The 26,971-nt window shown below is 41.5% G+C and overlaps 1 protein-coding gene across 1 annotated transcript in view; it reads left to right on the plus strand.

Annotated features, from left to right (window-relative positions):
- LOC134296802 (maestro heat-like repeat family member 5) overlaps positions 1–26,971 on the plus strand; it is a 63,979-nt gene that overhangs the window by 25,717 nt on the left and 11,291 nt on the right. Inside the window, exons 10-22 of the mRNA XM_062972603.1 lie at positions 431–510; positions 2,318–2,453; positions 3,505–3,600; positions 5,927–6,031; positions 7,447–7,582; positions 9,605–9,723; positions 10,979–11,128; positions 12,532–12,686; positions 16,006–16,153; positions 17,327–17,487; positions 19,312–19,449; positions 21,439–21,553; positions 25,098–25,241. Coding sequence (XP_062828673.1) covers positions 431–510; positions 2,318–2,453; positions 3,505–3,600; positions 5,927–6,031; positions 7,447–7,582; positions 9,605–9,723; positions 10,979–11,128; positions 12,532–12,686; positions 16,006–16,153; positions 17,327–17,487; positions 19,312–19,449; positions 21,439–21,553; positions 25,098–25,241 — 1,683 coding nt within the window. The remainder of the gene's footprint in view (positions 1–430; positions 511–2,317; positions 2,454–3,504; positions 3,601–5,926; positions 6,032–7,446; positions 7,583–9,604; positions 9,724–10,978; positions 11,129–12,531; positions 12,687–16,005; positions 16,154–17,326; positions 17,488–19,311; positions 19,450–21,438; positions 21,554–25,097; positions 25,242–26,971) is intronic.

The following is a 26,971-nucleotide window of genomic DNA, read 5'->3' on the forward strand; positions in this document are numbered from 1 at the left end:
ACCAGTCTATAGTAGTCTAGACAGCTCCCAACCCTTTCTATCTACAATGGAGTTCTTTTTACTTGAATAAATACTTTTTGAACTTTTATTGAGACTCTGCACTCCATTGCAATCCTAAAGGCTTCTCTTGCTCGCCAGTGTAAGTAACTGTTGCATTTGAAAGCTTTGCTTTTGCTACTCTGCTGATTTTGGTGGAATCTCCCCCAGAGAGGGTTAAATTGAGTCTAACCGCTCAGAGATTACCACAACAAATGTTATTATCTAAAAGCATTTTACAGTTTCAACTAATTATAGTGTAAATTGGACAACAATCTAATGAGTTTCAGGAGGATTGAATGAATGGGGAGTGAATGAATGGATAGGACATAGACCTAGCCAAGATGTTAATGGTGTCAGTGGAACCCTGCTGTGATGTCTTTCTCCACAACAGGAAGTTATTGACGAAGAGCCGCTGGGGTCATTCGCCATTACGATCCTTCACCAAGCTCTGGTCACAGCCACCTGTATGACGTATGTACTTTTGGAAAACGACATTCATAACCATTTGGAGATCATAATCTTTTGGAAAAGTTCGATCTTTCAGAGAAGAGCCAAAACCCCTTTTGAGTAGAGTCTTCTCATACGGTATACAAACAGATGTAATATGCAAGGCAATGTCTTCAGTTCTTAGACTGAACCTATTGTCTCTGATCTGTTAGGAAAATAGAGAATATGCCAATGCACAAAATAGCAGAGTTTCAGTTTTTTCAGTGCCCAAAAATATATCTACTCTCCCATAAAACTATATCATGCACTCAAGAGACAAAAATGAAGTAGACTTTTGTAAAAATAACCTCACAATCTTCATGTGTTCAACATAACACAGGTACCTAGCTTATCAGTCCAGTTTCAGATATGTTTGAGGCAATCCCTGTGCAGATGACACAGGACATCTTTCATACAACATCAAGTGTTTGCTCTTAGCAATACAAAGTCTAAGAAGAATCTAAAATGGAGTCTGAGCAGTCTCAGATCAGATCATGTGGTCTGCAGCCCCTCCCACAACCTCTCAGGAAACATAGAGCAAAAGAAGCTGCATACCAGAATATATATATAATATAGTAAGCAAACAGAATCATGGATTAACAAATTACTAGAGGAGGCTTATAGAAGGTTGTCATTTCCAACATGTACTTGGGTTTTGTATGTTCTCTCTTTCCAAAACTGTTTTGACTGAGCTTTTCCTGATATACAGGCAACCCCCAAGTTACGAACAAGACAGGTTCTGTAGGTTTGTTCTTAAGTTGAATTTGTATATAAGTTGGAACAGGTACATTTTATATGTGTAACACCAGCCAAAATTATATATTTTCTAGCTTTGGATAGCATATGGAAGCATTAGCACCCCTGTGACGTTTCCTTTGCTGTCTGTGCCCCTGTTCAGAAGATATCACCTCACTTTCTGTCCCACCCAGTGAGAATTGGATTTTAGGGAAAATTTAGCTTGTTGTGGAAACAAGGACTGGAGATAAAGCTTCAGTGGAGACACCTTTTCCACATGATAATAACTCTTTCAGGAGTGAATTTCTCTTCCAAGGGAACAGTTCCTCTCACTTCCTGTTGCTTTGGCCCTGTTCTTAACTAGTAAGTTGGATGTTCATTACTTGGGGACTGCCTGTACTCCAATCAGAAATGCCATTAAATCTTCATTTGATGGTAGAACTATCCAGCGGTGGAAATCCCACATAATCTTAATGAAAACCAACATCAGAGGAGGCCTTTCTCCATAATTAAACCCAATTAGAGCCTCTACTACATATGTAATTCTTCGCTAAATTTCTTCTCCAAGATAGCCATGAACAATTTCAGCAATTTTCTTCCTGCTGAGAAAAAATAATTGAAAACTATGTAATTTTCAAGGGCTATTCACAATTCGGGACTCATTTTGTGAAAAATTCACATGCAATTGATTTGTGCAGAAAAAATTGTATTTTCTCTGTATAAACAGCATTTTCTGCAGGAAATACTGTTTCCTGCATTGAAAATGCTGCCTTCTGCATAGAAAATGTTGCTTTCTATGCAAACCAAGAATGTGTGGATTTTGCATAAAGAAGCCCTGAACTGTGCAGATTCACATCAGGCCAGAATTATTTTCACAAAAGTGTTGTATACAGGAAAAAGCTTTCTGCTTTTATTGTCCTCGTACTCACCATATCCTCTTTACATACATTCACTTGTTATCCTGGACATATGAGTTTTTGAGGAGCATGTTCCAGCCATCTGTCCATCACTGTATTTATTTTTCTCCTCCTTTCACCTCCCCTTTCTTTCTCCCCAGTTCATTGAAGCCACCAGTGGACTCAGATGTGAGGTCTGACCTGGTGAGCAAAAGCGTCAAGAAGGTCTTCTCCTTGCCTGCTCTAAAGATGACGAAGTTGAAAGCAGGAAGCCCAATGCACCCGATCCAGAGCCAGGTGACCCAACCTATCTATTCAGGGAGTCTCATTGGAAACCAAGCATTGATATTGCTTTATTGGCCCAGAACAAGAACAGCAGTAAAGGACGTAGCCATGGAGGAGATGCTGGCCCATAAACTAGTGGACCATGGATTAAGCAGGGCCACTCCAAAACTAAGGGAGAGCTAACTCTTCATCCAAAAAAAAAATGGAGGCTGGTATTTAAATATTTGGAAAGAAAGACAAATGTTGACTTTAAAGTAGCCGCAAGGGGAATTTACTGAAGTAGTTATAAGCGTAGGTTGTATTGGATACAGGATTCACAGTGAGTAGTGATGGAAGTCATGGGATTTGTTAGAATGTTGCGATTAACCTGTTCCTAATTAAAGTAAATTTTGCTTTTGCTTGTCACTTGTATACAATAAAATTAAAAATTTGAACACAGAATGAAGGCAGAGTCACTCACCTTGGTTGGTCCATGGGCAGCTGGGTCAGCAGACCCCATCTACACTGCCATAGAATACAGTTTCAGAATGCAGTGTAGACTCATATAATCCAGTTCAATAACTGCATTCTGAAACTGAATTATATGGCAGTGTAGATGGGGCCTCAGACACACTTGATACATTAGAATGATAGCATAGACGAATCGTGGATTCATAGTTTGGAAGAGACCTGAAAGGCCATTTAACTTAATCCCATTCTGCCACACAGGAAGACACAATCCAAGCATTCCTGACTGAAGGCCATCCATCCTCTGTTTAAGATCCTCCAGAGAAGGAAACTCAACCAGACTTTGTTGAAGAGCGCTTACCATCGGGAGGTTCTTCCTCATTTTTAGGTGGTTCTCTTTTCCTGGAGTTTGAATGCATCACTCCATTTGTCAAAGCAGCAGAAAACTAGTTTCCTCCTTCCTCAATATGACATTGTTTCAGAAATTTAAACATGGTTATCATGCCCCCTCTTAGTATCTAGCATGACTCTGTGGTCCATGTCCAATGGAAGTTGACTATAGAGACACATTGGAAGACCTAGTGACAGCAGCTCTTTTGTTCTCCTCTCCTTCTAGGACTTTTATCAACAGACCGTCATTGCTTGCCAAAACATGCTGACCGGTTTGCTGTCGGAGTCCCCAAATCTGGAGTTGCTACAGGATATTTTGATAGTAAGGCAGCAACTGAAATAAGGGGTGACGATAGACACATCCTTCCATTAGTTCTCTATGAAGCTCAAGGACAACGCTTGGAAAATTAACTTTGTTGAGCTACAGCACTCAACACACCTAGACATTGGTGGATTCTTGGAGAAATAAGTTAGAAAAGTAACTTTTACCAGCTTTGTTAAAATGGGTCTTATTGGGCAATCTTCCAATTATACCTTGGCCAGGCTAAGATCAAGCTCAACTATAGATATATGCATTTAGCACCGTAATCACTTTCTTTTAGCCTTGTCCAAACATTTCTGAAGTCTTTTCCACGAGGGGAGAAATTAGGCTTTGACGTGAGTTACACCCCTAATGTGAGCACATATGTGAAAAGGGCCAAGAGGGAATTAGGAAAAGCCTTAATGATTTGTTAACTGCCAAAGGAATCCTCTTTTTCCCTCTCCTGACGTCAACAACTGTCTTTGGATGTTCCCTTCCCACAAACAGTTATTCAGAAGCAGACGGACTTTGACCCACAATAGCCTTTCCCGAACCAGGGCCCTCCAGATGTAGAGGACTCACGATAATCCTATGATCCTACTATCATCATATGGGGGTGATAATTTAACCCAGCCTCCAGTGGAAAACTGGCCAAAGCCACGGACTGGTACATCATGTGCTAATTTATCTAAAGCACTCTTAGGATTCCAGTGTTAAATCCTCTTGGAGAAAGCTCCTTTGAAGCCATTTGCAAAAGCTGCTTTGTGGGTCATTCAAATATATATACAAGGGCTATCCAGAAAGTAGATTACATTTTGGAATTGAAAATGAACGAAGTATAGGAGAAAACATTACCACATGCAGTTGAAAGCCAGATGCACATACCACTTCTCAACATAGTCCCCATTGAAATCTAGGCACTTCTCATAGCGATAAAAGAGTTTGGAAAGTCCTTCCCCACCAAACTTTGTCGCTTGACTTGCGCCCTCAACCAGGCGGGCTGCGCATGTGCATAAATGCAACTTTCCCCCACGCTCGTCCTGGATCGCTCTTCTAAGGTTTTGCAAGAAGCACACCTTTCCTGGTGGGGGAAAGTTGAGCACATGCACATGCACATGCACATGCGCAGTTGCGGGAAGGGATGTCCTGCCCGGGTTGAGGATGCAAGCCAAGCGGCAAATTTTGGTGGGGAAGGACTTTCCAAACTCTTTTATCGCTATGAGAAGTGCCTAGTTTTCATTGGCGACTATGTTGAGAAGTGGTATTTGGGTGTGGCTTTCAACTGCATATGGTAAATGTTTTCTCCTATACTTTGTTCATTTTTTATTCCAAAATGTAATCTGCTTTTAATTCCAGAATGTAATCTGTAACCTCCGGTGGCTCAGTGTGTTAAAGCGCTGAGCTGCTGAACTGGCAGACTGAAAGGTCCCAGTTTCAAATCCGGGGAACAGAGTGAGCGCCCGCTGTCAGCTCCAGCTTCTGCCAACCTAGCAGTTCGAAAACATGCAAATGTGAGTAGATCAATAGGTACCGCTCCAGTGGGAAGGTAACGGCTTTCCATGCAGTCATTCTGGCCACATGACCTTGGAGGTGTCTACGGACAATGCTGGCTCTTCGGCTTAGAAATGAAGATGAGCACCAATCCCCAGAGTCGGTCACGTCTGGACTTAACGTCAGGGGAAACCTTTACCTTTACTAATCTACTTTCTGGATAGCCCTCATATATATATGTGTGTGTGTGTTTATACAGTCATCCCTCCTTATCAGCAGATTCTGCACCTACGGGTTCCAGGATTGTGTCTGCTTTCTCTTGCTTGTCCTGTGCATTCCTGCAAAAGGTGGAGTGACGAAACCACACTGCTTTTTATTCCAGACATTCAAAGACTATTGAGTGAAAATAGATGCAGGCTCCATCTACATTAACACATAATGCATTAAATGGTCAGTGTAGACCAGGCATGAGCAAACTTCGGCCTTCCCTCCAGGTGTTTTGGACTTCAACTCCCACAATTCCTAACAGCCAGTAGGCTGTTAGGAATTGTGCGAGTTGAAGTCCAAAACACCTGGAGGGAGGGCCGAAGTTTGCTCATGCCTGGTGTAAGCTCATATAATACAGCTCAATTCAGTTAAATTGCATTATATGGCAGTGCAGATGGGGCCTCAGAATCTTGGATCAGTTCCTGCAAAGGCTAGGATGCAAACTGGACCAGATTTACCCCAATTTGTGACCTTTTACCATTTCACCTTATATACGTCCTCTCCAATTCTAGCAAAATCCAACCATTGACTCATGCTCACAGCAAACCCTGGCTAAACCATTCTTCCTGTGCTTCTTCCTTCCTCGAAGCACACCAACAGCTGGATCGACTCACAAAAGAGCTACGAACGGGAAAGAGCCGTGCGGAGCACCAGCCACCTGCTGAAGTATGTCGCTGAGCACCTGGACTTCGATGTGAGTGTGAGCCACAAGGGCCCAGAAAACACGGAAATAAGTGTGGCTTCTCATCACCCTGAAGACAAGGGATTCGTGGGGCTCAGTCCTGGACCTTTCAAGGCTATTCTACATCTTTATCAATGACTTAGCTGATAGAATAGAAGGGATGCTGATCCAATCTGCAGATGGGACCAAACTGGGCGGGAGAGCTACTATGTCATGCTAGACTCACCTTGATTCTTTTCTTGATCGAGTTATAAGCTTGACAGATGAAGGGAATGCTGTAGATGTAATATAGTGTGCTCTTAGTAAGATCTTCAATAAGGTCTTCCATAATACCCTCATATGAGCTAGACCAGCGATTCTCAAAGTGTGCTCCAGGGAGACTTTGGGAACCCATGAAGCATACTGAGGGGCTCTGCAATGATCTATGAGGTTCCTGTTGTTGTTGTTGTTGTTGTTGTTGTTGTTGTTGTTGTTGTTATTGTTATTATTATTATTTTATGACACAGCAAACAAGATAGATATGCTGGATTTCGTATCACAAAATCACAAGCCGAACACTTCCCAAGTGTCTAGGACTGTGTGATGTATTTTCGGATGATGCATGCAGATTCCAGTAAGGTGGCCTTTTGCAGTTGGCAGATCGTGATTTTGTCAATGTCTATTGTTTCCAAATGCCGGCTGAGATCTTTTGGCACGGCACCCAATGCGCCGATCACCACCGGGACCACCTGCATTGGTTTCTGCCAGAGTCTTTGCAGTTCAATCTTGAGGTCCTGAGAGCGGCTGAGTTTTGTGATCCCACCAGTTCTTTGCTGCTGGGAGGTGGTACTTGAGGCATACGTTCCAATGAATCATTTGGGCCACATAGTTGTGCCTCTGTTTGTAGTCTGTCTGTGCGATTTTCTTACAGCAGCTGAGGATATGATCAATGGTTTCGTCGGTTTCCTTGCACAGTCTGCATTTTGGGTCATCAGCTGATTTTTTAAATCTTGGCCTTAATTGCCTTTGTTCTGATGGCTTGCTCCTGGGCTGCAAGGATCAGGCCTTCTGTCTCCTTCCTCAGTGTCCCATTTGTGAGTCTTCTCCTTATCAGCTTTTTCTTCATATTATGTATACCAACCTTAGAATTCATATTAGGTAAAGGTAAAGGTTTCCCCTGATGTTAAGTCCAGTCGTGTCTGACTCTGGGGGTTGGTGCTCATCTCCATTTCTAACCGAAGAGCTGGCGTTGTCCGTAGACACCTCCAAGGTCATGTGGCCGCTAGCATGACTGCATGGAGCGCCGTTACCTTCCCGACGGAGCGGTACCTATTGATCTACTCACATTTGCATGTTTTTGAACTGCTAGGGTGGCAGGAGAGAATTCATATTACATGGCATTTAAAAAGCCTGACCCTTACTCCGTCTGGTTTTAATTCCATTTTTAGACGTCGCCTGAGTTTTCCCTGCTTGGACACCTGGTGGCGCTGTTGGCCCTCCACACTGCTGACAGCGTCAAGGAGATTGGCCAGGTAGCAGCAGAGGCAATGTATCACCTGCACTACATCATCATGAGCAAAATGGGTGAGGGGCATGCTGGGAAATCGTGATTTTTCTTGTCAAGCATGTAGTGTCGATTAGTGGAGTCTGCCTCCAAAGAAGGAGCGGCACCTTGGCTCCCTGCCTCCCAAGGAACCCTGATTATATTGCCTTTGAAATGGCTTGCCGGAGCTTGTTCGTTGCATAGAATACGTCAAAGTAGTGACAGTGTTAGGGTGCAGCTGCACTGCGGATTTTGATGCAGTTTTGCTCCTCTTTAACTGCTGTGGCTCAATGTTTGTAGTGAAGTTTGGTGAGGCACCAGGCAGAGAAGGCTAAAGACCTTGCAAAGCTGCAGCTCCCAAGATTCCATTGCATTGAGCCAAAGCAGTTAAAGTGGTGTCAAACTGCATTAATTCCATAGTGTAGATACATCATAGCTCAAGCAGTTATATCTTCCAGGTACTGAACAATTGACAGGGAAGGTTTATCTTTCCAACCTTAGATGCTATGGCATCATAGGAACTGTAGTACTATAATGTCTCTGCCTCACTAAACTATAGATCCCATGATTCTATAGTACTGGGCCATGGCAGATAAATTGGTATCAAACTGCATTAATTCTACAGTGCAGATGAAGCCTTAGTCCAGCACTCAAACCACTACATCAATAATTAATCTATACACATAATAAAAGTAAAAATCTGTATGTGGCACAGGTGTCTATTCACACAGACAGACTATAGTTCCCAGTGCTGTGCAGCCATCAAATCACTCCCTCCCATGACATTGCAGGTTACAGTGAGCGCACCCCAGTGTTCCTTTCTCTCTCCATTTGCATGATCCCGCCCACTGCCTCTCTCTTAACCCTTTCCTACCCTTTCCTATAGCACACAGCAAACAGGAATTGATCAGCAACTTATGTACTAGACAGATAGGTTTGGGGAGAATTCACCATGATTTTTAGTAGTTGTAGGGACTGGGATGTATAGTTCACCTGCAATATAAGAGCCCTCTGAACCCCACCAACGATGGACCTGGAACTAACTTGGCACACAGACCCAACATGGCCAAATTTGCATAATGGTGGGTTTGGGGGTGATTGATCTTGACATCCAGGAGTTATAGTTTACCCGTGTTCAGAGAACACTGAATCCATCTGATGAAGAATCTGGACCAAACTTGGCACACAAATTCAACATGGCCAACTGGGAATACTGATGCACTTTGGGGTGATTGACCTATAACTCTGGGAGTTGTAGTTCACCTGTATTCCGTGAGCCCCCTGAACCCCACCAATGATGGATCTGGACCAAACTTGGCACACAGACCCAACACTGACAACTTGAGGTGATTCAGCTTGGCATCAGAGAGTTATAGTTCACCAGTATTCAGAGAACAGTGAACCCAGCAAGTGATGGATCTGGACCAAACTTGGCACACAAACCCAAGATGGCCAGCTGTGAATACTGGCAGGCTTTGCAGGTGATTGACCTTGGCATCAGAGAGTTATAGTTCACCAGTATTCAGAGAACACTGAATCCAGCAAGTGATGGATCTGGACCAAACTTGGCACACAGACCCAACATGGCCAACTGTGAATACTGGCAGAGTGTTGGGAGGATTGAGCCAAGATTTTTGGGAACTGTAGTTCACTTACATCCTTGTGCATTTCCTAATGGGAGCATTCATAAAAAAAAAAGCATTGATTGAGGGTTTTTTCTAAGAAATAGTGTAACATATGACCAAAGTGATATTACTTCACGTCCAAAAACAAACAAAGCCCTTTTCAAATAATCTGGGCATCTCCAGGTACCTAAGCTAGTATCATATAAAAGCAATGAAGTATATATATTTAAACCAAAGCAGGAGCTTACATAGCTTTCCAAATCTGTATTATTTATTGGCACATCTTAATGAGCAAACAGGTTTGTGGTTCAGCCATTTAAATAAAAGCTAAAATAGTCCTCATCATCACTCAGTGAGGAAGTCATGAATAGAAATAACCATTAACTAAATCTATGTTTTCTGTTTCCCATTTCCAACTCCAAATACGATATTGCTCAGCCAAGGAGATTGAGAAGAGGCACAAGAATAAGAAAGGGAACGTGGTGAAATGGCTTCGAGAAGACTTCTTCATCTCTGGCCCTACCGTCTTTTACAACAATATTGCTAAAGTGGCACAGGTACAGTTCTGGATGACGGATATAGGGAATGTTCTCAAATTGTATCATTCTTGGTGAAAGCAGGTAACGGCAGGCCCTCTAACAATCCTCTAACAAATGTCCCAGCTTATCTCTTTTTCTTCCACATTTCCCCTTTGATCTCAATGTGCTTCAACTGTTGCAATTTCAGTTGAGGTCAATGTGTGAGGGTTGAATGAAAAGTAATGCCTCCACCTTTGTTAATTGGGTTTGGATGGGAATATTTTAATAAATCAAATGCAGAAATAATACTTAGAATGTGCTCTTTAACTACCACTATTTACTTTTCCACATCATCACCAGACAATTGGATACATTTCTACCAACGATTAACAAGTTTTCTGAAACCATCATGGAAGAAGTCGACACTGTTTCCGCAACCAGTGTCTCACAGGACCCATTGTGCACAGATCTTCCGATAGCCAAGCAAAGCAATCATGTGACCCACACGTTCTTGTGAAATGCCGATGATGCTTGAAATTTCTCTCTGAGGGATATGACAATCATCCTGAATCAATCTGTCAACCTTTTGCTTGTGAAACTCAATGGTTACTGTCACAGGACGCCCAACTCTTTGTTTGTCACACAAGTCAGATGTTCCCACCTCAACATCTTTAAACTCGCTCTCCCAATGATGCACAGAACTCACATCAACACAATCCCCATAAACAGCTTGCATTCTCTGAGGAATCTCCTTTGGGGTGACACCTTCTGCTCTCAAGAATTCAGTGACTGCATGTTGCTTAAGTCACATTGACTGACCATCTGCACAGGGTTTGATACTTTGCACTTTAACAACACAACCGTTCAATGCTAAGGCTTCCTGCCAAATGGAACTGTAGAGGAGAGTCTACTGAACAAGCCAGGACCTGCCGCAGACCAGGACTGCCATCTGTTGAGGAGTTATGAAGGTGGAGGCATTACTTTTCATTCAACACTCGTATAAATGTAGTCTTTTCTCAATTGAACCAGCAGTGAGGAAAAATGAGATGGGATATTGTCCTTCCCAGGAGGTTCAGGCAAAAGCAAACTGGTGTATCCTTTCCTGGCTCAAATCTTCTTTTTTGATAACTTCTGCCACCTTGACCACACTCTGATGTTGCTTGGCCACTGGTGTCCTAGTTTTCATTTGTGAGTTGTTGGAGTCTAGAAATTTCAATCAAAACATAGGAGGAGGTAAAGGAGAATGAAGAGGGAACATCTCAGACACACTGATTCCTTTTCTCCTCTCTTCCAGGCTTTTGGTGAGCATCTCTCCAGCAGCCAGATCACAGATCTTGTGCTCAAGGCAATAGACCATCTCATGAACGAAGACAAGGCTATTTCTCAGGCCGCAGGGTTGCTCCTGAGCTCCTTCCTGGAAGAATGTGGGATGGATATGGAGGATGTAAGAGACAAGGGGAAATTGGGGGAGTGCATATTATTTATCTATGTGGCTGTTTCTTCAGACAAAGGGCAAATCTATACTAGTATAGGAGGTGACCACATGAACTTTCCTGGACCTGCAACAGCTGGGCAAAGACCGCATCAGCTTCACTGGACCATGTGGTGGTCACTGTTTCCACCTGATCCCACCCTGGCATCAACAGAGGTGTCAAGGTGACCAGGTAGAAGGAAGGAGCTCATCCCCCAACTGTCTTCCTCATTGCACCAGCTTAAGTAATTTTACTGGCTTTGTGTCCAAGGAGGTATCCAGTCCCTTCTTGTGCAATAGTTTTTACTTGCATCGCAAAGTCAATTGGGTAATATTGGGACTGGTTCTGCTCCTGTAAAAAAATCAAACTGGTAAACCAGGAAAACTCCTTCATGTTGCCACTAAACTGCCCAGAATCATTTTCCTGGTCTTCTCCAGAACCCACTCATAACGTATGATGGTCAAACGTGACCTTCCACCAGCAAAAAACCAGAATCTTGGCTTCACCCTACTTCCAAAGTGGGCAAAAAATTTTCAAGTTTCTACATTTCCCAAACAGTTACCACTCTCAGACTTTCATTTCTTTTCCCATCTCTACACTGCTCTCCTGATTTCCACAGAATGAATTTGAAGGGATGGCAACACACATCTAGTCCAACCTTCTGAAATGCAGGGACATTTTTGGACTGCAATTCCCAACAGCCCTAGCTATATAACAACATTTGAAGAATTTATGTTCCTGGTTTGAAAGTGTGGAAGGGCCTTGAGTCTACACTGCCATATAATCCAGTTCAAATCAGATAATCTGTATTTTATAGGCAGTGTGGAAGAGGCCTGATTGAAGAGGCCCTGGGCTGAGTGGGTTGCCAGGAGACCAAGTGGGCAGACCTTAGCCTTCTAACTGGCAGCAATTGGATAAAAACAATTATTCCTCTCCCTCTAATTAGGACTTTATTTTTCTTTTCTTTTTGTTGTCGGAACCTAGGGGCAAGGATGGTGGGTTGTGTTGCCAAGTTTCATGGTTCTGGGGGATGTAGTTTTGTTGCTTACTTCTAGGCCCCCAGTCCAATATATATATATATATATATATATATATATATATATATATATATATATATATATATATATGATTCCTGGGAAGTGTAGTCCAGTAACTTAAGGGAGGGCCATGTGATTCACCATTTATGGATTTGACTATCTTTAGAGGCCCAAGTGGCACCAACATTGGGTTTTGTTTTTGTTTTTTTTTCTTTTGGTGGGTTTGAACTATAGATGGTCCTTTGGGATACCTCCATGTGTCCATGAAAAGACCTGCTATAGCAAGGAGAGAGGGAAGACAGGTTTCCTTAGTTCAGATCTTCTCTGCTTCCCTCCAGCTGCCCATGATTGTCAAGGAAATCTACAGCCACCTCTCCCGGATCAACGACCCATTGACCAAAGAATTGACCCTGAAGGCGGTGTGCAGCTTAGCCTCCAAGCGCCTGAACGGAGTGGTAGACATCCTTCTGGAATGCTCAGTGGAATGTGATGAGTAGGGGCCTCAAGGAGATGGACCAAGCATCTCCCTCATGTTATTTTTTCCTAAAATGTCCACCACAATCCCCCAGTTGACTCAACCACCAAGATGGGGCCCGAAATATGGACCAATGCATCCATGTCCCCTACCTCAGTGCTCAATGTCAAAAGGGATATTACATCCTCTTACAAATATGGGGGCAATTTTGCCATATTCCCATTCCATTACTTTCTTGGCTATATTGGGATATTTTTCTTCTCTTTTTTTGAGCTGGAAAGAAAGCACTCGAGGATCTTGGAAGTAGACAGACCTGGTGAGGAGTAATTGCCATCCAGGGACTGCACTTTGCCTACATTGTGATGCTAGGGACTCCATGGCTAAACACAGTCCATGAGCCACAAACCACCTGCTTAGCCAGTTGCCAACTTGTTTCATCACTCCTTCCTCCACCCTTTGACTGATGTTGGACTGGATGGACCTTGTGGTCTCTTCCAACTCCTAGATATTCATATGAATCAAACTTCAAGACACTTTGTTCATCAACAGCATTGCAAATTCAGGGCAGCTGTGGCTTCTTTGGTTGAGTCTATACAACTGTAGTGCAGACTTCCACTTTCCCTATTGTCTTCCACTTGCAGACCATGATTATCTCTTCCAAAGAAATATAAGCCACAGACCCAGGAACAGGAGGGGTGGGACTCTATGGCTCCTATGAAATGATCTGCAAAAGTGGACAATCACGATTAAATGTACTTGAGCCTGCTTAGGAATTATCTGCCAGATATGTACTAAGTGGACAACACTAAGAAATACTATGACACTGCTTGCTGTTGAACCCTCTCAAGAAAAGCATTGTTTTAAATTAGTTTTGTTTTAAATAATTTGGTAGTCCCTAGTGTCCCTTACTGAAAGAAGGGAATACAAAAATGAATTAATAATAAATTAATAGTAAAGGTACTGTACAGTCTGTAGTAGCCAAACTGGTCTAGTGGTAGGGTGTTAGGACTATAACTCCAGAGACAAGGGTTTGGCTCTCCATTCAGCCATGGAAAGACATTTGCTGACCTTGAACAAATCCTGAGAAGAAAGCAATGACTGATCTTAGAACAAATCTTCCCATGAGAACCCTGAGATACAGTCACCATATATCAGACATTTTAAAAATAAGGCCATTTCCACCAAAAAAGGCAGATGGTACCCCTATATCATTTCTCTGCCTTGATATGTGTAGTTAGATGCCTTATTTTTTTCTTCCAAATCAGGTTTTATTATCATTACTTCTTAATACATTTTCATCACATGTCTTTAATTTGATCCAGGATTTCAATATTGAAGATTTTATTCATTACAGTTGCAACTCCTCTTGCCTTATTTGTTCCTCTGGATTCTGCCATTACTTTCCATTGCCATGATACTAGCAGTGGTCTGTTATCTCCTTTTGCTTTTTGAGATTCCTGAATGCACAGTATTCTAGTACCTCTTTCCTAGTTTACATCTTTTTAAATTTGTGAATAAGCCATTTGCATTAATAGACATTTTTTCCTGTCAGACATCACCTTAAGTTTTCTAATCATTTTCTTTTAAGAATATTTTGTTTGTTTTGTGCTCATATTTGTTTTGCTTAAGTGTGGTCCTCCCCACCCCACCAGGACTTTTCAGTGGAAATACATTTTTCACTCCCTGTCTCTTTCCCCCTAAATTCTTGCCCTCCCCCTTAGAATTTCTTTACGTACATTATTCATTATTATAGCCCCTTCTCCCAGTTACATCTTCCTTCAGAGATTCATCCTTTTAAACATTTTAACATTTAGGTTCTCCTTGGAGATGTTCAAACATGTTCTTTTTCCGATTCCTCTGCCTTGTGCCCAAGTTCCTGGTTCTGGGCTCAGACTCAAATCTTCTTCACTCTGCATTTGGCCTTCACTATCATCCAGCTGTATTCCCAAGTCTGATGGCAGTTTTTTTTTTTTTGCCTCCGCCAGGTTCCTTGCTCTCAAGCATTTCCCACCCTTGAAAATGATTTTGCTGGCAGGATAGCCCCAGCTGAACTTTATTCTTTTCTTATATAGTCTTTGGGCATATGATTTCATTTTGGACTTTTCTTGCAGAGTTTCTGCACAAAAATTCTGTTTCACAAGGATCTTCTCCTTCTGAATTGTAGGTCTGTTATCTTTCTCAGGGATTTATAAATTAAATCCTTTTGTCTTTCCCTGGCAAACATCACAGCTATGTCTCTTGTTGTCCCTGATGCTGCTGCTGTGGGCCTGAAGATTCTGTAAACTCTCTCAAAGTCCTGCATGTCAATTTCAATGTTATTTTCTTTCTACCAATCTATCAAAGTCCTTTCAAGTTCTGTGTTGCTGATATCCTCTGAAATTCCAGACAGTCTTAGATTTCTTCTCTGTCTATCGGTCTGCTTGGTTAATTTTCCCCAAGTATGATTCTATCTGCATTCTGCCATGCTTTATTTTTTGCCTCAACCACTGCTTCAACTCTTCCCTTATGGCTATCATTTTATTTCATTCAAGATGTTCCTTTCCATGGCATACATCACCTCAGCTAGGTCTCACATGCCCCTGGCCATCTTTCTCTTTATTCCATCATCTCCCTGAGGTTACCTTACAGAGATAAGTTGACTGGCTGGAGCACTCAACCATAGCTGGAGTTTGTCTCTTGGCAGTTTTATGGAGTTAGGTTGTCTTGTTTGGGTCATTCTGATTCTTTTTCTTCTTTTTGGGACTATAAATCAGGGTTGAGGTTGGGCGTCTATTCTTACCAACACAGACACAGATCTCTGTAGTTTGAAACCCTAAGTCAGAGTTGAGAAACAGGTGGCCTTGTAATGCCACAAAGATTAAAACACAGAGCAGCAAATTCACATTACAAGAAAAGAGATGCCACCTAAATGTTAGGAAGAACTTCTTGACAATGGAATAGACCACCTTGTAGAGTATTGGATGCTTCTATTTTGAAGGCCTTTAAACAGAAGTTGGATGGGCACCTCTCAGGAGTGCTTTAGATGTCTATTCTTGCATGGCAGAGATTTGAACTACACAGCCCTTGGGGTCCCTTCAAACAGTATGGGTTTGTCCTAATGAACTATAATTCCTAGCATTCCTCATTTTTGGCAAGGACCTGGAGGTCAGCATGAGTCCCATCCTTACCATAAATGTACTGTAGTCAGATCATCTCCATCAAAGGAAATATGCCCCAAATCAGTCTGAGATGGCCATGCTGATCTCCTCCGGTCCTTTTGCCATATCAAAGCAGATGGGTGGCAAGAGAAATAAAAATGGTCTCACCTCTCTTTTCTTTTCCCTTTTCTGACCCCCAGGAATGTGGCAGAGATATGGAAGGCATTGGTTTCCGATCCATATGCCAACATCAAGCTTATCAGACCCCTACTCAAGCGGTTGCAGGATGAAGACCCGCTCTCGGAAGTCACATTCAGGCGGCACAGCAAGTCTCTCATGCCAATAGCGGTACCGGCCCTTCTTGGTTGGGGCAGGCAAGGGCAGGGGGATTCTGCCTGGCAATGCCAGCTGTCCACCCAACCCCTCGGGGGTATGGATTTCAGATCCTTGCTCTTCCCTCCTGGTTGCCTCGCATTCAAGAACAAACCAGGCTTGACTGGGCTTGGTTTCCAAAACCAGATCCAATCAGAAGGTTCTGGGTGGTCTCAAAAGATCATCTCAATGGAAAATTTTCCTCTTTTGAAATGTGCAGATTGGAAGTAATTTGTCGATATTCATGGTCAGGTGGCAAGAACTGCCTCTGGCTGCAATTGTAACAGAACTTGCAGACAAAATCTCAGATATATGAAGACATTCTCTGGAGATTGGAATTTCTGTGTGTGGATAAATATGGTCATAATAATGTTTTGTTTTTCTTTTCCGTACTTTCCAATCTCTTCCTAAAGTTCTTCCCCCCATCTCCATCACTAACAATAATCCCCCCTCTGGGAGTGAATATATATAGTCAGTACCCAAGTTACAAACATCCAAATTAAAAACAACTCATAGTTAAGAACAGGGGTGGGACAACAGAAAGGGAGAGAAATCTACTCCTCAGAATGGAAATTCACCCCTGAAAGAGTTACTATCTTGGGGGAAAAGGGGTCTCCATGGAAGGTCCATCTCCAATCCTTGTTTCTGCAACAAGCCAAATTTCTCAAAATCCAATTTTCGCAGGGACAGTAAGTGAGGTGGCATCTTCTGAACAGGGGCACAGACAGCAAAGCAAACATCATGGGAGTGTGAACCCTTCCCTGTGCTATTCATTGACAAACTATAGCAAAATGTGTTGTGGTTTAATAAACCTTTTTCCATGTCTTTATGATAGGACCAATCGGGAAATGACATTTATAATCCAGGAACAAAAATCATGTTACATAGTGGTATTAGTTCAATTACAGTAATGCTTCAAACCATGGGGTTTTTTCAGTTCACACCACAAACATACAGTGTTATTTTGCATTGTTGGTGGGGTTTTTTTACAGTTACTGATTTTATCAAATTTTCTGGAATTTTATCTGCCTTATTGTGGCATGGCCTCGTAAGGGAGGAGGTTCATGCGGGTGACACCAGGGATAACACCAGCACCCATGATGCCTCAGCTTCTGTTGACTCCTCTTCTCCCTTCTGTTCCATCGCTAGGCCACCAATGCGCTGTGTCTGATCCTGTCCTTGCCGGAGGCCTCTGATGCGCTGCAGAACAAGTTCCCCCACCTGCTCCTGGCGCTGACCACCCAAATCTACTTTGTCCTTGGGTCGGGCAGGAAAGGATCCAGGACACTTGGACAACCCACCACACTGAGGTAGGCAGTAGGAATGTGCAATATTTTCTTTATGCATTGTCAGATCAAATTTGTTAGATTCACATTCGTTAAATTCTTATTTACGACACGATACCTAACGCATGGGTGTGATCTGTGCCAAAAAATTAAGAATTGAAACTTACCCAATACTTTTTCATTTGAATTCTGTAAACCTCAGAAGCCTCCCACAATTAGTTTTGTTTTCAGCGCAAGCAAGCCAAAGCAAAGCCCAAAAGGCTGCATTCCTCTTTAATTTAATGGCTTCTCGCTATTAGGAAAAGGGAGCAGCAGGGAGAAAGCAGAATTTGCTAGGAAAGAGACTGAGAAAGCACAGAATTCTGGGAAACATAGTTTGGGAAGGTGATGAGTCATATGCCAGAGAATGCAAAAGGCCCTGCCCTAAACTACATTTCCCAGAATTCTGTTCAGCATCAGGAAGCCCCAATCAGAATTGGGAGAGATGTGTCCCTCCGTCACAGCAACCCACCAGAATTCCAATGAATGGCTAAATCTGCAAAGAGGAGGACTGGCTGATACTTTAAGTAAGTAAATCTCCGTGCCGGGCTGCGAAGAAATCTCTACATGGAAGTTCTATTGATTAATATGAGAGACATTCAGTGAGATAGCTGTTGTGGCTTTTTTAAAAAAGTTTTTGTCAAAACTTTAAAAACTTCCCTAAAATCAGTAGATGTATGAATATTTCTGAAAGTTGGGAGGAATGATCCCCTGTTATCTTGTGTCACTGTACAGAATAATAATAATAATAAAACTTTATTTATACCCCACCACCATCTCCCCACAGGGACTCGGGGCGGCTCACATGGGGCAGAAAATTCAAGGAGACCGCTCTTGTAGTTTATTTTTAAAATGTTGTTTATAAAAAAATTCAAATTCCTCAAAACTCCGCAAATAAGTGAAACATTCTTAAACTTGATAGGCTAATAGTGGTAAGTGTGTTCTACCAATGTAGCAAATTTTACCCCCAATAGCAGTAAAAATGAGGGAGAAAGCATCCCCTGAAGTTTCCCCAATTGCGCAATTACTATAACGAAGAAGTTACAAAATTTCGTGACTTTCGTTATAATAACGAAATTTACACTAACAACATTTTAGAAACACTTTAGAAATGAAATGCCGTAATTCTGTAATTGGTTTTGAAACATTTTTTTCATGACTCTCACAGCCCTAGTGTCATGGTTCAGAAAATTTAAGGAGACAGCTCTTGTAGTTTGTTAAAAAAACATTGTTTATATAAACTTTGAAAATTTCTCAGAACTCAGTGAATAAGTGAAACATTCTTAAACTTGATGTGCTAACAGTGGTAAGTGTGTTCTACCAATGTAGCAAATTTTACCAATAGCAGTAAAAATGAGGAAGAAAGCATTCCCTGAAGTTTCCCTACTTGCGAAATTACTATAACGATAAAGTAACAAATTTTTGTGACTTTCGTTATAATAACGAAATTTTCACTAACAACATTTTAGAAACACTTTAGAAACAAAATGCCATAATTCTATAATTGGTTTTGAAACATTTTTTTTTGAAATCAGCTCCAAGAGGAGAAGGGTGTATACAGATTTACAACACGGTTGCATTTTGCAGGATTTTGTTTCAATATATTCATTTATTTATTGTATTTAACACCAGCAATCTATATTATCACAAAATAATATACATTCAAAACTATAGGAGAGGGAAGGAAAATCCTGCATTTTGCACGATTTGATTGATTTGTTGCTCAGCTTGCAAAAAGTCACAAATAAGCATATGTATTAGTTTGCTCCCGCTTTGTTGTGGTGATACTTGTCCTTTCGTCTGAAACAGCACTACTATCCAGGCTCTGAAAAACCTGATTGCATGCGCTGGCTACATCCGGGAATACAGCATTTTGGGGCTGCAAGGATGCTGGGACATGTTGGCGGATCAAGAGACTTTCTTTGAAGGTCTATTTCATCTAGCAAGGTAGGAAATTTCCAGCTGACTAGCTATACCTTGGGGCCACGGTGCCGTAGCGGGTTAAACCACTAAGCTGTAGAACTTGCTGACCAGAAAGTCAGCAGTTCAAATTTGTTGGACAGGATGAGCTCCTGTTGCTAGTCCCAGCTTCTGCCAACCTAGCAGTTCGAAAGCCTGCAAATGTGAGTAGATCAATAGGTACCGCTTTGGCAGGAAGGTAATGGTGCTCCATGTAGTCATGCCTATGGCCACATGACCTAGGAAGCATCTACAGACAATACTGGCTCTTCAGCTTAGAAATGGAGATGAACTCCACCCCCCAGAGTCGGACTTAATTAGACTTAATGTCAAGGGGAAACCTTTACCTTTACTTTAGCTATACCTTCCAACATTTCACAGATTCAAACCAACTTAAATCCAAATTTTAGGCTCAACTAAATTATTGTTGTTAACCATTATCTAGTTGACATTAACTTATGACAACTACATGGATGAGAGACTTCCAAGTCACCATGTCATAGACGGCTCTATTCAGGTCTTGCAGACTCAGAACCATGATGGTGTCCTTCTTTGTAAGGAAGTCTTCTTCTTTTTCTACTATCTTCTTCCCAAGCGTTTGTGTCTTTTTTGGTGAGCCCTGTCTTATGATACAGCCAAGTACAAGAGTCTCAGTTTAGTCATCTTGGCTTCCAAGGAGAATCCAGACTGCATTTTGCTTTTGGATCCATATTTATTTGTCTTTCTAGAAGTCTGTGGGATCCATAGAACTCTTCCCCACCACATTTAAACCAGAATAATACCCACTGAATAAATAAAATCTCCTAATGAAATCTCACTAGAAGTCAACTAAGGTTATTAGATTTTGGATACATCCTGAGAAAAATAGGATTCACTACAACAGACAATAATGCTTAATAAAATGGAGGGCAATAGCAAAAGAGGATGTCTACATGAAAGGTAGATTGACTTAGTCAAGCAAGCCATGTCTTGCCCTGAGTTTGTAAGACCTAAACAGGGATATGAAGAAAAAGGTATCTTGATGGTCTCTCCTTCATAGGATTGCCATTAGTCAAAACTGACTTGACAGCACAAAAAACAAGCAAATGGCATTCACATAAGAGTTGACTTACAAATTTCTTATTCATTCAGTGGTCTACTTTAGATAGGACTAATTGTTGGATGCAGGTCTAGACCTTTCTCTTATCTGATGGCCCTTCAGTCTTGGGAAAAATTGAGTCTGTTTATCATCTCACATTAAGAAAAATACATCCAGCATTAAAAATGCCATGATGTGGTCTTCCGCAGAGTGATATGCATCAAATATCAAATATGCAAGAAGCACCAACCAAATACCAATCCAAAAGGTACCTTATCATCTGGCTAAGGGGCTCCTGATATGTGTATATAACAGTACATGAATTACTGGTGCTTTTTTGTTTTGTAAGACATCTATTGTACTTTGTGGTTTTGATATTTTTGATAACCTGTTCTGGGATCTTATGAAAAGCAGCGTATAAATTGATGGAATGAATGTATGCATGAAGGATGCATGCGTAGGAAGGTTAAAACTTGGTTATGGGGCCAGGCTTTTGAATAATAATTGGCAGCATTAATTATTATCATGTACTCTGGAACTCAATCGACAGACCCAGTTTTTTGAACTGAACACGCCTACCTGTATTTTATAATGTGTTTTATGAATACTGATGTAAGTTAATAATATTTTTTTAACTGATTTATATTGCACTGTATAATTTTTATATATGCGTTTTATTGTTAGCCGCCCTGAGTACCCTGTTGGGTGAGAAGGGCGGGATATCGATATTGTAATAAATAAATAAATAAATAAATAAATAAATAAGGAAGGAAGGAAGGAAGGAAGGAGTGACTGATGAACAGGTCCATTCATGCTGTAGATCTAGGAGACCCATAAGTTCTTTCTCACCAACTGCCAGACTTGTGACCCTCTTCTGTTCTGGATATTCAATGTTTCAGGACTTTGTTTGCCTTCACCAAGGTGCACATCAAGATGACGTTCAAACAGGCTAACGGATACCTCCGGCGCACTAATGTGAAGGAGAGGATCGTTGGCATGGCATTCTTCACTGAGGTGAGAGTTGAAAGATCGTCATGCATACATGCTTTCTGGAAGCCATGAGTGGATGGCACACAACACAATTTTCAGCAGTCCCAACCAGCAGATCCTCTTCTGTGTCCCACCAATGAGAGCAATGCATCATGTGAGGTCACGGGAGAGCACCCAGTGTGGGATGTGATTCTCTTGAAGAACCAATTGGCACCAGCATTGGAAGATTACTACACCATGATCTACCAACATATTCAAACATTGGAAACCTCTTCTTGTAGAGAGCTGGAACACGCCCGAAATGCATCCCCCACAGATACAGGGATCATACTATATTAGCAATCTTACTAATTTCATACCTAAGATAGTGGGATCCATTGAGAGACTAGAAAAGTCTCCTATAGGTTGAGACAGGCTCCTTGTACACTGCCATATAAAACCCAGACTATCTGCTTTGAACTGGATTATATGGCAGTTTAGAGTCAGATAATCCAGTTCATAACAGATAATGTGGATTATCTGCTTTGATAACCTGGATTATATGGCAGTGTAGAAGGAGCCACAGTTGGTAGTTTCCACACCAATGGTGCAATGAATCCATTCTGTGTTTCATTGGAGTTTGTGAAGGAGGGTAACCTAGAAGACCCAATTAATAACGAATAGATGTCCCAAATAAGAAAAGATAACTGCCACCGATTAGTGGAAATGCAGCCACCACTGTATGGAGAGACACCTTTAGATTATAAAAGTGCTCAACCACCCAATAGCTCAGAGGAAGCCTTTTACTTTATTCAGTATTAAAATGGTAGCGCAATTGTGCTGAGGGAGTCTATAGACGACAGAGGCTTTGATGTAAAAAGAACAATATCAAGTTTATTCAGGCACAAGCTTGGTGGTTACAAAAGATGTTTCACTTAGAGGTATTCTTATTAACAGTTACAATACTAGAATGAGATTAATCAAACTCTAAAGTATCACTTCTTTTACTTAAAGTAGTTAAAACCTCTTCCTCTGCTCCTTTTAAATTGTTACTTCAATGGATCTCTGTGAGTCCAGCTGGGATTGGTTCCCAAAGTCTGAAATTTGGACTATCCAGTGACTTCAAACCACAGTCACCCCTGTGATATACTATCACAGATTCTCTGTGCCTTTCCAGGACACAGACTACATTAAATAAGTCACCAAACTTATTTAAAACCGACTCGAAATGAACAATTGAGTCTCCTTGATCCCATCAACCTGGAATCAATCTTCCCTGCGCCTCATCAGAGCACAGACTGAGGCTTCACTTTTAAAAACCTCTTCACTTCTTCTCCCCTCGGCGGATGGCTCCGCCCACATCTCCATGGCAACTGCCTCAGAGGAGAACCACTAAATGGCTGCCGCCATCTCACACCTACCCAACCAAACCACAAGCACATAGTTAAACACAACAAACATGAATACAAAACTCATACTTCATTACAGAGTTCTCCAAGGGGCTGAACCTAACCACCATAACACCTTGGAGTGGGTTTTTAAGGTCTAGAACAAAACCCAAAGTTGATTCACAGCACATTGGTGATTAAGTCTCCTCCACCCCATTCCCGCTTATGAGTCATTGAGAAAAGCAGGTATGAGTCTTTTCTAGATTCACAAGAAATGAGACCACAAAGGAATATCTTAAATCCAATTCTTGTTAAAAAGTTACCCTTTCTTGAAAGTCTACCACATATAAAAGAATGAACCCTCCTTATCCTGATAACCCAGAAATTGATTTGATGCAATTTTTGCAACATTTTAGGAGTTAGATACCATCTACATACCAACTTATATGTACTTTCTTTTTAGATTACTTCACATAGTACAGTATGAAAGTTTTAAAGATCAATTCAGGGGATGCTGCGGTCTTTAAATTGGAACATGTTTTAATGGTTTTTAAATGGGAATTCTTTAATACTGTTTATATTTAATCCTGTTTTAATGTTTGCATATTTATATATTTTAAATTGTATGCTGGTAATTTTTTGTTAAGCCGCTTTGAGTCTCCTGCAGGAGAGATAAAGCAGGGCATACATAAATATAATAATAATAATAATAATAATAATAATAATAATAATAATAATACCTTTATGCCCATGAATCCATACAAATACGTTCACTTGAAAAAATATATCTGGTTAGGGATTTTTTAGGTCCTCTGGGTGATTCTATGATATTCTTCTGCCTAAAGTTATTCTAGAGTTTCACGGAAGGAGCAAGAAAGATATGAACAAGGCATTTCAATAAGGTTCATTTCAACAGGTAAAATTGAATTCAGGCATCTATTGCATCCTATTTCCACATGTACTATTGTTAGACCATAATTTCTCCCGGATTCACTAAATTATTTTGCCCAAAATGTTGGACACACCTTATGTTAGGTGGATAATGCTATGTCCGATAGAAATATATTGTCTGTAACTCCATTGTGCATTACATGTGGAAAAATACAGTTCCAATGGACATGTGGTCACACACATCCACAGAAAGTGGAACTGAAGGGACAGGCTAAAGGAGTTTGATATTTATTTTATTTACAGTATTTATATTCCGCCCTTCTCACCCCGAAGGGGACTCAGAGCGGATCACAATGTGCACATATAATGGCAAACATTCAATGCCATATAAACATAGAGACAGAGACAGAAACACAGAGGCAATTTAACCTTCTCCAGCTTCCAGCTTCCTGAGGTTATGCTCAATTCCGGCCACAAGGGGAGCAGCTGCTTCATCATCCATTGTGACGCCGAGTCCATGGATACTTCCTCATTCCAAACACTGCTGGCCAAATTTTATGGTGTCATAGATTAGTTAAATTTGCCTCCCCGCAAAGCAGTACCTAAATTCCTACTAGATGCAACTATCTTTCGGTTGCTTAGGTCAACAATGAGCAGGGGCTATTTTTTATTTTAATTGTCGGGTGCTCACCCCGATACGGACTGGCCTCGAATTCACGACCTCTTGGTCAGAGTGATTTATTGCAGCTGGCTACTTAACCAGCTGCGCCACAGCCCGGCCCCAATAGGCATGTGATAGGCATGATGACAATTTTATCATTTCCTTTTGTTCCTGGTTTATGACTAGAAGCCAATGGGTATAAAAGTAAGTGGCTGGCTTTTGCTCTCTCTCTTGCCATGTGTTTCGCTTCTTGCTGTACATTACTCGTGAGTACATCTCCATATATACTGATAGGACATCAGGAGATCCTGATGTCTGTGTACATAAGCAACGTGTCAAGATCAAAGCCTCCACGGTGAGTTGGAAGAAAACCAGAGTTAAAACATTTTCTTATCAAAACAGTGAGCGGCATAAGGTCGGAAGCTGTGCAGTAAATCTCTGCTAACTACTGATCAAGACCCTGCAGTGTTTTGGTTTGATTAATTTGCTTGCCTTGAGACAATCAGTCCCATGCGCAGCATTGGGAGAACGTGATAGAAGGAGGAAAATATAACTCATCCACCTACCCAGTGGGGTTGTTTGTTTCCCCCCGAAACCTTATCATATATTCCTTTACAGATCCATCCTCTGTCTCTAATTTGTTCCTCAGCTCCTTTATCACCCAGAGATAGGCCTCTTCTTTGTGAAGCAAGACATCCTGGACGTCATCCGAGAGTGGATGAACCAAAGCTGTCCCCTCATGCGGCTCTTCAGCATCCGAGGGCTGGGGCACCTCCTTCAGCATCCTCTGGAGGTAAGAAAGGGACCCTCACCGGGAGATGGATACTTTTTGGTGCCAGTGTTGTGACTCAGCTGGAGTCTCAGAGTGACTCTGATGGGGATTGTGGGATTCAGGTTCCAGATGTTCAAGATGATAGGATTCAGGTTCAAGATGATTCTGATGGGGATTATGGAATTCAGGTTCAGAGTGTCCCTGCTGTGAGAGATGAGGAGCAGGGAGGCATTCCCACGGCAGGGATTGGTGTTGATGATACTGGAGTTTTTCTGAGGCGGTGGCCTGGTGATGGTGATTATGAACCAGAAAGAAAATAAGCTCAAACTGCTGTTAACCACTGGAAAAAGAACAGGAATGAGAGAACATCTGGATTTAGGTCACTGATAATTATAAGAAAGAAAGCTAGCCAGGTGCAAAAGGAGTACAGCTCTCAGCTAGATAGCATGCAGACAGAGGCTGCTGCTAACGAGCTGTCTGGCCTTGATGAAACGGCATCGGGGGTGCTTTGAATGCGATTTCCTGCTTCTTGGCAGGGGGTTGGACTGGATGGCCCATGAGGTCTCTTCCAACTCTACTATTCTATGATTCTATGATTCTATGATTCTATCTCTGGATCGAGCTGGCTGTTTGGAATATCGGGTTCGCAGGAGTGTCATAATAGCAAACAAGAAAGAGGTCAGAGGCCAAAGAAATGCGTTCATGCTATGCAGGGAATATTAAAGAGTGTGCTGAGAGATAAATCTTTGTCAAAAGCAACGTCTCGTTTGAGTTAGAAGCAGCTCTTGCTTTCTTGGATTATCCTGCAGATTTGTGTATTCAAGTTCATGGGACTATGTCATGTATTAATGGAACCTTGTTTTATGCCTAAGGATTTCTTGGATTATTCTTTATAGCCTTGGTTTTTCAACAATCTTTTGGATCTTTACTTTTGCTTTTTAAAGACTATTTATTTCTATTTCCTAATAAACTACAAAAGACTTCAATCTGTGTACAGCCTGGTGTGTTCAGCAAGGTGAAACTAACCTGAGGTGCAACAGCCAGAGGAATATACTGTATGTATAAGGCAAAAAAGATGAGCTCTTGGGATTGAAGGCAGAGGTTGAAACAGAACTTAATAATTTTTCCAATGTGCTATACAGTCATATCTCCATAGTTGAAGTCTTGACTTGATTGTTCGCAAATTTGATGAAAATTCACAAATTTTATGTCCTCCAATCAATTTTTTCCACATATGTTGGAAGACCTAGAGATTTCTAGAAAGAACATCTCCATAGGAATCTCTAGGTTCTCCAATGTGATTTTATGACAGAAATGGACCAACTTTGGCCCTCCAGGTGTTTTGGACTTCAACTCGCACAATTCCTAACAGCCTATCGGCTGTTAGGAATTCTGCGAGTTGATTCAAAACATAGTCCTCAAAATATGACTATCCTACTATTGGTTTGAAGTTTGGTTTTTCGAGCTGAGTTTAAAATCTTAGCCTTAGCCTTTGAAACTATAACTGATCCAAATGAAAGCTCTTGTAATATCATCTGGTGGGGAGAAGTGAGTTGATATTTTTCTTTCTTGCATGTAATGCCCATATAATAAACAATGTTTCACTGATAGTGAGATGTCACTAAGTACTTCTGTAGTACGAGGAATTGAATGAAAAGTAATGCCTCCACCTTTGTTACTTGGGTTTGGATGGGAATATTTTAATAAATCAAGCACAGAAATAATCCTTAGACTGTGCCCTTGAAAGACCA

The sequence above is a fragment of the Anolis carolinensis genome, chromosome 2, assembly GCF_035594765.1.
Source record: "Anolis carolinensis isolate JA03-04 chromosome 2, rAnoCar3.1.pri, whole genome shotgun sequence".
NCBI lineage: Eukaryota > Metazoa > Chordata > Lepidosauria > Squamata > Dactyloidae > Anolis > Anolis carolinensis.